Source organism: Loxodonta africana, chromosome 2, assembly GCF_030014295.1.
Source record: "Loxodonta africana isolate mLoxAfr1 chromosome 2, mLoxAfr1.hap2, whole genome shotgun sequence".
Classification (NCBI taxonomy): Eukaryota; Metazoa; Chordata; class Mammalia; order Proboscidea; family Elephantidae; genus Loxodonta; species Loxodonta africana.
This window is the reverse complement of record NC_087343.1, coordinates 219,486,786-219,502,359: the sequence shown is the minus strand read 5'-3', so window position 1 is coordinate 219,502,359 and position 15,574 is coordinate 219,486,786. Positions and strand designations below refer to the sequence as shown.

The 15,574-nt window shown below is 41.2% G+C and overlaps 1 protein-coding gene across 1 annotated transcript in view; it reads right to left on the bottom strand.

Moving 5' to 3' along the window:
* Positions 1 to 410: 410 nt before the first annotated feature.
* Positions 411 to 15,574, bottom strand: part of SH3BGR (SH3 domain binding glutamate rich protein) — an 86,479-nt gene continuing 71,315 nt past the window's right edge. Inside the window, 2 exon segments of the mRNA XM_064279461.1 lie at positions 411 to 1,520; positions 3,608 to 3,758. Of these exon segments, the coding sequence (XP_064135531.1) occupies positions 3,642 to 3,758 (117 nt within the window). The 3' untranslated portion in view covers positions 411 to 1,520; positions 3,608 to 3,641.

Here is a 15,574-nt window from a genome sequence, read left to right as displayed (position 1 = left end):
TTACTGCAGCAAAAATACAATGACTAGGCAGAGAGAGGATGGACTTCAACAAAATCTTGAAAGAAAGAAACACATCTGGGATAAATGAGGTGAGGCAAGTGAGTAGAGAAATGCCATCCAACCTACCTGGAGTACAACTCATCAGGGCCAGACCAGCTCTTGGTCAACAGACACCCCTGGCGGTAAAGAAGGCAAAATTATAGTAACGGGCTCTGCACACGTCATGGATCGAATTGTGTCCCCCCAAAAAAGTCTGTATCAACTTGGTTAGGTCATGATTCCCAGTACTGTGTGTGGTTGTCCTCCATCTTGTGATTGTAATTTTATGTTGAGAAGATTAGGGTGGGATTGTACCACTACCCTTACTCAGGTCATTTCCCTGATCCAGTGTAAAGGGAGTTTCCCTGGGGTGTGACCTGCACCACCTTTTCTCTCTCAAGAGATAAAAGGAAAGGGAAGCGAGCAGAGAGTTGGGGACCTCATATCACCACGAAAGAAGCACCGCAAGCAGAGCACATCTTTTAGACCCGGGGTTCCTGTGCAAAGAAGCTCCTAGGCCAGGGTAAGATTGACGAGAAAGACTTTCCTCCAGAGCTGACAGAGAGAGAAAGCCTTCTCCTGAAGCTGACACCCTAAATTTGGACTTCTAGCCTACTTTACTGTGAGAAAATAAACTTCTGTTAAAACCATCCACTTGCAGTATTTCTGTTATAGCAGCAATAGATGACTAAGACAGCACGTAACAGCTATGGCTGCCAATCAGTAACCAGCAGGATAAACAGAAACATGCAAAGGGCACTGGGTTGCAAATCTGTTTGTCCTTACCGTCACCCTTACACATGTGGATGGTATGGCTATATTGAAATAAGTCTTCAAAGATAATGTGGGTAGCAGTATGTACGACACAAAACATGATGCAACTGAAAACATGGACCAAGGCATGAGTACAATAGAGAACAGCCACCCCTGTGCAGACAGCAAAGTTCAGCAATTGATTCACGCTTGGCAACAGACAGGTGGAGTTCAGGCGCATACAAGCAGAGACTATAAATCAAGAAACAATGCTCCCTGGGACAAACTATTTGCTACTAATCTTTATTTAAATGATCGTTCTCTGGAAAGCACATTCATTTTCAGAGCTGATTCTGAGACAAATAGCATATGGCACATACAGAGAGAATACTTTTGTTATCTCACAAAGAGAAGTTCTATCCCTTGAAATCATTTTTTCAGAATATCAGTTAGTTAGAAGGTCAGTTCATGCAGGGCAAAAACTACAAAAAAATTAACGAGGGCCAAAAATTCAGGCACATGAAGGTACATATATGTCATCTTCACATTTAATTTTATATTGATAAGGTTGAGTAGGTATGTCCAGGTACAACAACCTATGCTGAGTAAGACAATTCCTTGGTGACCCCTGATGTCCTGGGAAAGGTATGCTGGCTTCAGGCCAAAGCATTTTGTTGAGTTTGGTTTCTGGAGAGGTGGTTGAAATGTTGCTCCACGGCTTGTGTTTCCTAAAGAAAGGGAAAGTATTTAGGGAGAAGACCATTAGAGAGACAGAGAATGTTCACCACAATCTTCATTATTAAACACCCAATAAAAGAAAGGATTGCTTTTTACTCCAAAACCATTACTCATTGTTTGTTCCCAAGTGCAAGGAAAAGAAACTAAATTTTTCTCACAAAAAATCAGGCCAGGTTTGTATCTTTTCTCTGTACTAACAAGTATCAAACATTGTAAGGAACCCAACAGCCCCAACTATAGTTTCTCCACTGCATTTTCATGGAAAATAGAGAAGCTGAATTCACAGCTTAGTCGTGGAGGAGGAAATTTAAATGGCTCGCAGCTATATTAGTGGGCAGTGGCGATTCAGTGGTAGAATTCTCGCCTTTCATGTGGGAGATCCAGGTTCGATTCTTGGCCAATGCACTTCACATGCAGCCATTACTGTCTGTCAGTGGAGGGTTGCGTGTTGCTATGATGCTGAACATATTTCAGCAGAGCTTCCAGACCAAATGGACATGAAGGAAAGGCCTAGGGATCTACTTCTGAAAAATCAACCAACATAAACCCCGTGGATTGCAACAGTCAGATCGTTGTACATGGGGTTGCCATGAGTCAGGGGCTGACTTGACAGTAGCTAACAACAACAACATGGCTATATTAGAGGACAGCATCAAGTGGCAACGTTTTGGGAGGTAAAATTTAGAATCTCACGCTATATATTATTTCTCCTAGGATTCAACCATCAACTTAAGATTCTGACTCCAATTCCAAATAAAGAAAGAAGAATTCTTTCTAAATCTATCTTCTCAAATAAAATGTCTGGAACACCCATGAGTTATGGCATGAGTTTGTCTTTGTATGGCAAAGGGTTTGCAGAGCTGCCGAAGTGCACCGCCATCTTACATGAGAGCATGCTGAGAGCCTCTCTCTGTGAGGGAGTGAAGGATTCAGGCTGATTTCGCTCCACTCCCTCACTGTTGGGTGCCATGACCTCAAACGAAATCCTCTGTACTGGTCGGAGAACTGGCAAGATGTGCCGGCCACAAGTATTTTGGCTTTTTTTGGCATCAGCCTATAAAGCCATTGGGCAACATTAAGGATTCTCTCTCAGCTGCATCATTTTACATTCAATTTTTTTTTTTAATAATTACCACATTAGAATTCCATGATTTTTAAAGGACTTTTACCAAGCAGAAGTAAGCAGAGCAAAAATATAAGCAATACTGCCCTAGAGAATAAACTGCTTACTCAAATTTGCTTGCAGTGTCAAATAATACAAATAACAACCATACAACATTTACATAAATATTTGCCAGCTGTCTAGTGATGTCAGGTACATGCATAGCACTCAATTACTCACTATCATTAGGTACTCCCATCATCAGATTAATACATTTCTGTGGCACTTACAAAATGGTTAAGAATGACACAATGACTTTTCATCATCAGCAGAAGTGTAAAACTACAAGACAGCAGAACCTTACTTGTCAAAGGTACCTAAAGTGACTGTACTATATTCCATGGTGTGTCTACATGAGTGTCCTGGTTCACATGTAATAAATGAAAATGTAATATCAAGCACTTATCACTAGAACTCCAGCAGCAATAGTAGTCTTTCATGAATCAACAGCCATCTTTGTAATTTTTTTTAATTGTCATTTATCACCATTGTTATGAGCATTGATTGTTGTTACCTGTAGATCTGTAGGTGCGCTGGTCAGTAGAGCAACCAAACTAATAGAATGCTCATAATAGAACACTTGCCGTACTTTGACTTAAAGAAAAGTTATACAGAAGGAGGAAATAACTACAAAACAAAACGCTTCCCCACTTCTAAGGTATGTATTTTCCTAGAAATTACATCGACCATATAGCATCTTGTGCCCTACTGCCCAAGAAATGGACCCCATGGGATTCACAAACTCCAAGGCTCTAGAAGGGAGACGGGACACAGTACGGGGTGCAGACTAGTGCCTTGGAAGACAGGCAGGTGTATGTGGATTGGAATCCACTTTTCTCCTATTACCCAGCAAAATGTAACACAGACAACATATTATAATAAACACACTTTTCAACCCCAGGATCATGTAGCTACCTGGAAAACTTGAAGAAATAAAGCAGGAAAAGATCTATGAATCTTCTTCTTCTCCTTTTTCACCTTCTTCTTCCTCTGCTTCCTCTTCCTCTGCTTCAGCTTCCTCTTCCTCTGCTTCCCCTTCTGCTCCTTCCTCTGCTATTTCTTCAGTCTTATTTTAACAAAAATTACATTATTACTCAGAAGTGTAAGGGTCAAAAGTTACAGGGAGAAAAGGCATGTAAAATCTCAGACTAGAACTGAGGGTCTCCCACACCCCCCACCCAACACATACATGCACATACACACATACACACACAAACACACAGAGATACCACCCTTATCGATACAGACTCCTCAATTTGGAATGCTGCTACTGAGCAGTACATTAATTCTAATGAGTTTCATCATTTCTCTTAAGCACGTAGTTTCCACTCGTATTAATAGACCATTCTCATCAAATTACCTTTAAAAATTCAGAGGGCTATTAGCAGAATAAAATACAAAAAGAATCTCAGCAAATAGAATTTTTTCAGAAGAGATGAAGCTTTTCAAAGTATGAGCTGTTTATATATTTCATTAAATCATTATAATAAGCTAATTTCTTCAAGCCAAAGTTATCAGAAACTTTTACATAAAAAACCTGAAATTATGTCCAAATTAATGGTTTGTCTTATTTTTTGCAGAGAAAAAAGGAATTGTCAAATTCCTTTGCCTAGCAAGAGCTATACTAAAGAAATAATTATTGGAAAGACCTAACTTTTACATAATGGAAAACTATAGTGTTGAGTAAGCCGGAAACAACCTTTAGATCCAAGAACAGGGATTAGTTTGGTAAATTAACTTTTAAAAAAACAATTACACAGATCTATATTTACTGTCCCCTCCCCAAATACCAAGAGTCGGAAACGACACGATGGCACTAGTTTTTTTTTCCCCCCCAAATATAGATATATTACATGAAAAAAAAAGTAGATTACAAAAGAGGTTTGATAAACATGTGTGAGTTATGTGTATGTCTAGCTAGTGGTTATCTCTGGGTAACAAGCTTATAGGTGCTTTTATCGTCTTCTCTTATAGATATTTTCTAAATATTCTATAAAGATCATGAATTATTTTGTAATTTCAAAAATAACAAAGGTTTCTTGTTAACATCAGAGACTTTTTAATGTCGATGAGCCTCCATTGAAAACCTAGAAAACACGTGTGGTTTTTGGTTATTCTCCTTACCTTCGAGTTCTCAATTTTAGTTTAACTCTCTGATTAACATTTTTAAATGATGAATCCAAAAATGTTCCAAAACAATATTCTTACAACTCTTGATTACAGTGAAAGTCACTGAGAGTTAAAATAAGAGGACGGAACAAGAGTCAGGACAGTCTGAGAATGTCCCTGTGGATCTGCCCTTAGAATCACTAACATTCTCTGAACTGATTCATCTAAACGCTGAAATGATTATGTCCCAGTAATGTCTGAATTTAAGAAAATCCCCCAAATCCAGCTAATAAGCCCCAGGTTCTATACGCAAGCAGCTGACTAAGGACTTCAGTTCTGTTTCATGATGGGCTGCGTCCACAGTATCAGCAATATGAAAATAACAAGTCAACCTTTCAGTGCTAAATTAATGAAAATTATCACAAAGATCATTATACTGAATTCCTCCCCTAGTACCTAATAATAGGAGGCAAAACAAAATGTCCCCTAAAAAAGAAAAAGATTATTCTTTAAAGCTATCAAAATAAAACTAGTAGAATCAGTATGCCTCAAAAAAGCAAGAGAAGAATGGCAAGACAGAGGATTCCTGTCTGCACCTGGAAACATAAGAGTAAGAGATCCCTCAGTCTTGGGAGACTTCTTTCTTCCTGCTCATTTCCCAATACTCACTTTCATCACCAAGAGAAAACAGAAGTTTTTTACCAATCACAAGCTCCCAATAGAAACTTGTCCTTGGTTCCTGAGAGATAACTCAATCCTTGGAATTTCCTCAGTAACTGAGGTGTCTTTGTTATCTATAGGCCTCCAGACTACACCTGAGAGTTTATGCTAACGAAGTGTCTCAGGTGGGGCTTGGCCAGGCCAGAAAAAGTACCTCAGGATACCAGATGACCTCAGGGGAGGTAGGCTGATTCAATCAATCATGTGTGTGCAGTGAGGCCTCAATAAAGGCTCTGGACATGGAATCTCCATGGGCTTCCTAGTTGGTGAAACATCAATGCACATGGAAGGGTGATACATCCCTTCTTGGCACCTGGAAGCTTCATGATGGAAACCGTCCCAGACCTCGCCCTATACATCTTCATTTATATCCTTTTACTGTAATAAAACTGTAATCATTAGTATAGTGCTTTCTGTACGTTCTATGAGTTGTTACAGAGAATTTTCAAACCCAAGGGAGTAGTGTGAACCAACAGGTCAGAAGTGAGGGAGCCCACCCGTCTGCAGCAAGAGATAATGAAGAAAACCAAAGACACAAGGGAAAGATTAGTCCAAAGGACTAATAGACCACAACTACTACAGCCTCCACCAGACTGAGTCCAACACAACTAGATGGTGCCCAGCTACCACCACTAACTGCTCTGACAGTGATCACAGTAGAGGATCCCAGACACAGCTGGAGAAAAATGTAGAACAAAATTCTAACTCACAGAAAAAAAAAAAAAGATTAGACTTATTGGTCTGATAGAGTCTGGAGAAACCCTGAGAGTATGGCCCCCGGACACCCTTTTAGACCAGTAATGAAGTCACTCCTGAGGTTCACCCTTCAATCAAACATTAGACATAAAGTCATAAGGTTAGACAGGGCTTAAGCATAACAATGACTGTGAGGATGGTGCAGGTCCAAGCAGTGTTTCGTGCTGTTTTACACAGGGTCGCTGAGTCAGAGCCGACTCGACAGCACCTAGCAACAACAACAACATAAAACAAAATGAGATTAAATGGGCACCACCAGCCCAGGGGCAACGACAAGAAGGAAGGAGGGAAGGAAAGCTAGTAATGGGGAACCCAAGGTCGAAAAGGGAAGAGTGCTAACATGTCATGGGGTTGGCAATCGGTGTCACAAGACTACGTGAATTAATTGTTTAATAAGAAACTAGTTTGCTCTGTAAACCTTCATCTAAAGTACAATAAAAAAATAAAATAGAAGAGTGAAAAAATAAACAAATATGTGCAGTGCATTGTATGTCAATTACATCTCAATAAAAAGTTTAAAAGAAAAAAAAGAAGTGAGGGAGCCCAGGAGGTCCCCCAGCTTGGGGCTGGCATCCTAAAGAGGTAGAGGGAAAACCCCAAAACTGTACCCAGGAGGTCAAAAGTCAGAGTGTCATGAGGGCCCCCACACTTAATGCTGGCATTGAGATCTTGGGCAGACTTGGCGTCTGCAGAACTGTACCCTCTTAACCTGTAAGCTCTGACCTAGCTCCAGGTGGTTAGGGTCAGGGAAGGAAGTGCCACGTGTGCAGCTGATGTCAGAATAGGAGTGTCAGAGAAGCAAAAAGTGGGGATTTTGATTTATGTTGATTTGCTATATCCTCGAAGTTGGTGTTCAAAAAAAGTGGGTTTGACTGATCCACATGCCGTGTCTTGTCCCCCCTCTGCCATGATCACTGTCTTCTCTCATCTGGGTTCCTGAAAGGAGCCCCCAGGTGATCATCATCATCTCCACTCTTGCTCTTCTCCAATCTGCTCTATACCTCTAGCCAGAGATGCTGTTCTAGAAAAATCAAACCTGACCACACTACCCTCATGTTCCATCTTCTCAAGATAAATCCATACTCCTCGGAATGGCTGAAAGGCCATCACAACCTGGCCTCTGTGTACCCTGTTAGCCTCATCCCTCAGTGTACTGAATCACCTGCAGTTTTCTCACAACAGTCCCACCTTCCAGGACAATGCTAAAAAACGGTATTTTCAAGGAAGGCTTTCCTAACCCATAGGCTGAGTTAGGAAACCCTCTTATTTGTTCCCATGATCATTATTTCCTTATGTCTCCCTGATTTGTGTGCCTACTCCTTGGAGACATGACTTGTGTCTTGTTCATTTTTTAATCCCAATGTCTGGAACCAAGGAGGAAGCTCAATAAGGATGTGTTAAATGCCTCGTGAAATGAATGCACGAAGTCCACTATTAACTCTTTGGATCTCAAAGAACATTAATTTCCATCTGATCCACATGGAATCAGGTTAATATTCAAAATATGCAGCATAGAATTATTGATTATGTAGAGTTTTATATTTTTCTAAATATAATTTTTTTATTAATGGTTTTAAGCTGAAACGTTAATAAAATAAGATACACACTATTAAAAATGGGGTCAGCCTTAGAACTAGCCTGGAGGGCAGTAGAGAGTCTTATAGGAATAACTGCTAGTCTCAACTTTTACAAGTTGGTTGTTGTTTATTGTTGCCATGTTGGCTCTGACTCATGGCGACCACACGTACAAAAGAACGAAATATTGCTGGTCCTAAGCCATATTCATGATCACTGGTATGCTCAATTGTTGTGGACACTGTGTAGTTTGAGTGCCTTCCAACCTAGGCACTCATCTTCTAGCACTAGTCTTCCTAGTCTGTCTTACTCTGGAGGCTCTGCTGAAACTTTCTCACTACGGATGACCCTACTGGTATCTGAAATACCAGTGGCATAGCTTCCAGCATCATAGCTACCTAGCAGCAATTGCACAGGAGCCCAGCACTCTTTATCAATATCTTAACTGGCCTTAATTTCTCGAAATGTACATTAAACAGAGAATGCAACTGCTCAAAGAACTCATAGAAATACTTAGCCTTAAGTGGTCAAGTGAGATTTGAGTTAACTTTCGATATTAACATCACTAGCCCCACAGACGGCACTGGGTTACTGGGTAGCCCCACAGAAGGTAAGCAACCGGGAACAAGGACTTTGTCATTTGTATTGCTCCATCCCCTGTACCTAGAAATCTGCCTGGCATGTGGCAGCATTCAATTTGTCGATGAAATGCTGAATGAACGCATTAATTATGTATGTTATTCTGCCTCAAATCCCTCTTGGGAGGAAGGAGGATATACTAATTAAATATCTTAAACCTCCATCCCTAGCTCACAGAAGTACAAAATACCAGCATTAGGCAAAGCCTCAGAAGTCAAATACACACTTGCTTGAATTGACTTTTATAGTTGGTAAACAATTATATTGACAATAGTTTTCTTTTTTTTAAGATTATAATAATCATGTAGTCAACTAAGCCAAGATCTTAAAAAATCTCAATATATGGTATAAACCAGTAACCTGACAAAGCATACAACTTACAATAATTTTCCTCTGTTGTTCTTCTAAGAAAATGAATAGGAGGACACCTCAGAGGTGGGGCATCTTAGAACCTTAAACAGCAGCTATTTTACCGGGAACTTGGCTAGGGAAAGCAGGCTGCTGAAAATGGTGTACGGCCAGAATGAAGGACAGGTGTCACCAGTGGTCAGGGTCAGGCAGGGCATGGGTCAGGACAGGGGGCTGCTGTGAAAGGAAACCAGGGGGCCCGTCCAGGGTGCCCTGAAGAGGGTGTCTGGCCTCAGGAGTGGATGAATCAGAGGGCAGCACTGACATAGAGGGACCCAGCTGCAGACCTGTGAGCTCTTCAAGGGCCTCTAACAACATCTGCATCTTGAAAATCAACTTTTTTCAAGTCTGGTTTTGGAGGGAGACAAGAATGGTGGTTTTGTGACCAAAATCATGTAGACAATCAAGCCAAAGTCAGATTTTTGGATAAGACCATTGAGTTTTCAAAGAATACAACTTAAAATAATTTCGCCTTGATAAAAACCAAACACAAACATGAACAAGTTGCAATGTTTCCAGAATCAATAACATTCTCATGATTCTGAAATCCCTTTCTCAGAGAAGGCCAGAAAATGAGATGAACTTCTGCTTTCCTCCTTCATTCCTAGGGGCACCATTCATCAAATGCCCCCTCTCATCCTTGGCTCCTCACTCTTCCCTGTGTCATCAGGCCAGGCTCCATGAAGCCCTGTACTTCTGGTAGGCATGAAGGTCCAGGTAAGACCTCCCTAGTCACAAATTAATGGTCTTCAGTGCTCACCTTCCTTAACCTCCCAAATGCTGCCCCCAACCTGTTACCAAGTAGGCTGAAATCTTATGTAAGAACCCAGAGGCTTGGGGAGGTGGTCCAGAAGTCCAGGTTGTTAAAGGAGAGATGGTTCCTGTCACCATTTCTGTTTTTTTAGAAACCAATGTAATATACTTAGATAAATACTGCTCCCTATTCAAATGGAATCGTTTGAGTGTGTCTAAGTGTGTGCTGAGCGAGCACACACAATAGTTGAGATCAGATGAGTCTGCCCATGACTCAGTCACCTAGTTGGTTTATCACTCTGCTTAACACTGACATCTGCTGGAGTGTTTTTTTTTTTTTTTACCATTGCACGTTTTAAAACTGTTTTTAATACACAGGTGAATGCAACTATATATATATAGATATAGATATATAGGAACCGACTCAATGGCAGCTAACAACAACTAGTTATTGTTAGCTGCCATTGAGTCGGTTCCAATTCAGAGACCCTATGTACAAGAGAACAAGATGCTGCCTGGTCTTGTGCCATCCTCACAATCGTTGCTATACATACATATGTATATATGTGTGTATCTATCTATCTATATAGATATACCTATATATACACATATATTATACATGTACTCCTCAACTATCGACTACTTCATTATCTGATATTTCGCATTTACTACAATAGTAAAATATCTACCATTCGATTATTTTGAGCGTTGATGACGTACCTCTGGCAGTAACGAACACTGAGGTGCAAGGTGAGAGTAGCTCTGGCTGTGATGGTTATGTGTCAACTTGTCTGGGCCATGATTCTCGTAATTTGGCAGGTACATAGTGACGTAATTTGGCAGTTATATAATGATGTAATCTGGCAGTTATGTAATGATGTTATTTGGAAGTTGTGTAATGATGTAGTCATCCTCATTTTGTGATCTGATGTCTTCATTCTCCATTTTTGCATAATGCCAATTTTTCTGTAATGACCCGGTCTTTGGAACCTAACCATGTCAATAAGTGAGGAGTGGGTGTATATATGTGTGTGTGTGTCCCTGGGTAGCACAGATAAAGAAAGCACTCAACTATTAGCCAAAAGGTTGGCAGTTCCAACAGCACCTCAGAAGACAGGCCTGGAAATCTACTTCCAAAAGGTCACAGCTTTGAAAACCCTATGGAGCACAGTTCTACACAGCACATATGGAGGTGTCATCAGTCAGAATCGATTCAATGGCAACTAACATCATTATATATAATATTATATATATATTACATATGTAATAGATAATAGTGTTATATATAATGTTAAAGTTGTATATGTATACAGATAGATGGACAAAAAAATAAGGTCCATTAACAGAAAAAGATAGTTAACAGAAATGCACTAATACCAATTTCCTGATTTGTATACTGTAGAACAGCTTTACGTCACCATTGGGGGAAGCTGGGTGAAGGGTACACTTTACTCTTTGTACTATTTTTGTAACTTCCTATGTATATATAATTATTTCAAAATAAAAAGTTTTAAAATGTTTTCATTCCTTGTCATAAATTGTATGGCTGAATACTGGGATATTAATCCACGATTTGTTCTCTCTGCTACACAAATTTGGAGAAAGGGGAGTAGAGTTATTTTCTCTCCTCATATCCCCAAGAAGATAGCCAAGTCTCTATTCTGACTCTCCGGCCCAAAGGAAGAAATTACAGGCCTTGGATTTCAAAACCCTGGGCTGATAGAGGTGATGAAGCCAGGTAGGTCTTGAAAAAAAGGGTCCTAAGCTTTGGGCTTGGAGTTGGGGAGTCTGAAGTCAGGGGAGAAGACGCTTGCACACAGAGGCTGAGTCAGGGGTTACTGGAGTATTAGGGAAGCACCTGGGAACTCTGCCCTGGGCAGTAGCCTCTGTGGTCAGAAGGCCGGTCACTGTGAAAGGCACAATTGTGTCCAGCCAGAGCAGAGGCCCTGGCTCACAACAACAGACCAGTGCTCGACAGTCACAACAGGCAGCAGAAAGTGACGTCACACTGAAGCCACTGCGGACTAAAGATTACTGCAAGGCCTGGGGAGGAAGGGTCTCCAAAACACTTCCCGGAGATATAACATAGTTTAGAGAAACAAAGTGAGGTGACGGGCCTTGCACACACATCTTAGGAACCAAATCTATATCCATCGTCGGGTGTTAGTTAAGGAAGGAGGCACAGGGAGCACAGCTGTTTAAAAACAACAGGCTATGAGGTGCGAAAAATAAGAATTCCATGAAATCACCTCAAGGTGGTTTTCAGCAGAGCCAGAATTTTTTAATTTATCTAAGTCTTGAGTTTATCTGAATTGTAATAGAAGACCCTTAAGGATGAATCTAAAACACAGAACAACCAAACCAGCTGACTCCGACTCACAGCGACCCCACAAGTGTCAGAGTAGAACTGTGCCCCACAGGGTTTTCGTCCGAGTTTTCAGAAGTAGATCACCAGGCCTTCCTTCTGAAGTGCCTCCAGATGGATCTGAACCGCCATCTTTTCAGCTAGTAGATAAGCACTTAACCATTTGTACCACCCAGGGGCTCCACAGTATAAGTCTAAACCAGTTGCCATTGGGTCAATTCCAACTCATAGCGACCCTATAGAACAGAGGAGAACTGTCCCATAGGGTTTCCAAGGAACGGCTAGTGGATTTGAACTGCCGACCTTTTGGTTAGCAGCCCGAGCTCTTAACCACTGTGCCACCAGGGCTCCAGTATAAGTCTAGTGCTTTGAAAAAATCAATATTAAAAAAACAAAGCATAGTGATCTAATTTGCCATTCTGTTTATTACAAATAAGCCTGTCTAAGCCAGGGGAGCACTGTGGAAAAATGTGATTGCAAGCTACAGGCTAAAACGGTCTCTCTTATTTCAACCCTTAAAAACAAACGCAAAGACCTGAAATGCAGGCCAGTAGGGATTTTTTAGCACAAAACACAAGCATTCTAAATACCAGATAGCTTTGTCTACTCCTTAAATTTTAATCTGTTTTCACCTGCATTCAACCCCAAAGCCAATCATGCTGTTACGTCATTTTTAATGTTTGCTGACAAATCGTGGGGTTTTTTTCTTATTTAATTTAATTAAAGGAAGTCAAACATGTGCTACTTGTCAAATGGGAGAAGTCAGAATCTGTACCTTGGGAGAATAAATATTGTTAGAGACCTGAAAAATGAACTTGATGATGCAATTTTAATAATATATTTCTCAAAAACAAAAATATCTCTGGTAGAATAAACATTATTAAAGACTTGAAAAATGAATTTGATAATGCAATTTTAATAATATATCTATCAAAAACAAAAATATCCCTGGCAGAATAAACATTATTAAAAAAAAAACATTATTAGAGATTTGAAAAATGAATTTGATAATGCAACTTTAATAATATATTTATCAAACATAAAAATATCTCTTCCTTACAGTCATGTCATCATTATAGCCCCTGCAAAAATAGTGAAATTTTTTTTTTAATTCCTTATCAGGATTCATAGGATTATAATTTATTTTGGAAGGTCTCACAAATTTTAAAAACAATAACAAAGAGAGCCCCCAAGGTGGCCAACTCATCGCTTTATTGCAACGACCCGGCCCAGGGGCTGAGAAGCCAGAGCAAACCCTGCCCTTGCTATAGAAAGCAAGATCTGGTTATAGAGACGATGACTTCCTTTAGGTCTCCTGGGAGAAAGAGACTGGGGGTGTAATTTTTTTTATCATTGTCTTTACGTCTTAAAAGAAGCTAACTAAGTTTCAATTAAATTAAGAAGTATGAGGCTATGTGTGCAAAGTTCAAATTATAGCACAGATTTTTAAGTCACAAAATAACAAAACTGTCACTATATTTAAGTTAAAAAGCAGTCTTTCTGAATTATACAGGCTGCCAGGAGACCTCATCTAATGTCTAGGTCAGGGTAGATGATTTTGTATTTCTTCAGAACAAAAACTTCATAGAGTCTTAAATTATCAATGTCTTGAAAGAGCAGTCTTCAAATATGAGGAAATTTGTTGGCCCGGGCCCTCGCAAAATGTGCTTCCTTAAGACAAAGACAAACTGGTGCCCACCCGCCCCCTGCCTTTCCATGGTGTGGCTATCCGTCTTGGACTCTTTCCTAGCCACATTCCACCTGGCTGCCTACACTTCTCCTGGAATCAATAAATATGCAAAAAGCAAACGATCAGGGTTTGTAAAAGACAGTCTCTGCTTTGACTGGCCCAGCCGCAATCCCCCTGACCACCACGCTTGCTAGGGCTCCTGCTGCAGCCACGGTCTCCCCCTTGCACGGCTTACCAGGCACATTTTCAGAATTCCTTGAATAAATGGACCATCTAATTCTCCCGTTATCTCAGCTTGGTGCTTCTGAAGCCATAGTGCCCCTTGTGACATACATGAGTCAAAGATGGCCTCTGTGCATCCTTGCCAAGTTGTTTACGCCTCCATAACAAGCTGAGGCCAGTTAGTCCAAAAAATTTTAAAAAACAAAAAAGCCCACTGGCACCAAACTCAAATGAGTACATAGCCAATCATTTTAAAAATAGCCCAAATAACCAAAAAAAAAAAAAAAACCCCACCGCCATCGAATCGATTCCGACTCATAGCGACCCTATAAGACAGAGTAGAACTGCCCCATAGAGTTTCCAAGGAGCCCCTGGCAGATTTGAACTGCTGACCTCTTGGTTTGCAGCCATAGCACTTAACCACTACACCACCAGGGTTTCCAGCCCAAATAAGCAGGGGTTTTTCTGTCGCTTAAAGCCTGCTTGCTTTATATATTCCTCGAAACTACACCCAACATCTGCTAGCCCTAAATAAGATAGACCCTGTAGTCACCAGGACTTCCGCTGCATCTGTCCTCTAGCATTCCCTGACCTACGGACCCCCACCGTGCCACAGAAGGACATACCCAGATGCACATAAGCGCCCCCCCCCTCCTCTTTCCCGGAGTTTTTTCACACCCTGTTCCCTGTTTGGTGGCTCTGCACAGCTGCTCGACTCTGGAAGAATTCCTGCTGTGGGGGACCATTCCCTGCCTGCAGCTGTGGGTGCGTCTTCAGCCCCAGTAAATACCTTGCTGTACACTGCTGCCATCTCATGGTCATATCTTTCTCTTTGGCCAGCCCCAAATTCCCTCAAACTCACTGTACTCCCCACGACCCACAACCCTTACCCTGTTGCTCCTGCATTGGAACTCAGAATTAGATCACAAGCCTTGGATTAGTTTGGATCTGCTACTCCCCAGACGGAACTTGAATTGAATATCAGTTTCTCACTCCAAGGTCCCCATTTGATCCTCAAATTCCTGCTGGCTTCCCACAATAAATACACTAAGGACCTTAGCACTGTCTCCCCAACAGGTAGTGATCTTGGGTGGGTGTTTTTTGGGAATATGTCAAAGCTCATGACCAAGGAATAAAGTCTGCTCCATCTACCCATTAATTTTATAAAGAACGTGAACCTAACCTAACCAAAACAACAGCAGATTTTCAAAGCCTTCTCCGGTCTGTGCTCTACAAGTCTGGGTTCAGTGCCTTCCTCTGGCTTCTTCTATCCACCTCTACCACTACAGTTAACACATTCAGGGAAAATTACCAGCTTCCAGGTCTGCCTCCCTGGCTAAGCCTCAGCCCCTTACTGCCTTGTTACACCGTAAAAAATTTAACCTTACCAAAAGAGAGGTCCCTGGTGGCATAGTGGTTAAGAGCTCGGCTGCTAACCAAAAGGTTGGCAGTTCAAATCCACCAGCCGCTCCTTGGAAACCCTAGGGGGCAGTTCTGCTCTGTCCTGTAGGGTCGCTATGAGTCAGAACCGACTCCACGGTGCCTAACAACAACAATAACAACAAAGAGAGATCTAGCCTTCGCCTCTCCTCCTGGGAGGTGATCCTAAGAAGGCTGTCTTTATTTGCCCGGGGGCCTTGGCCAC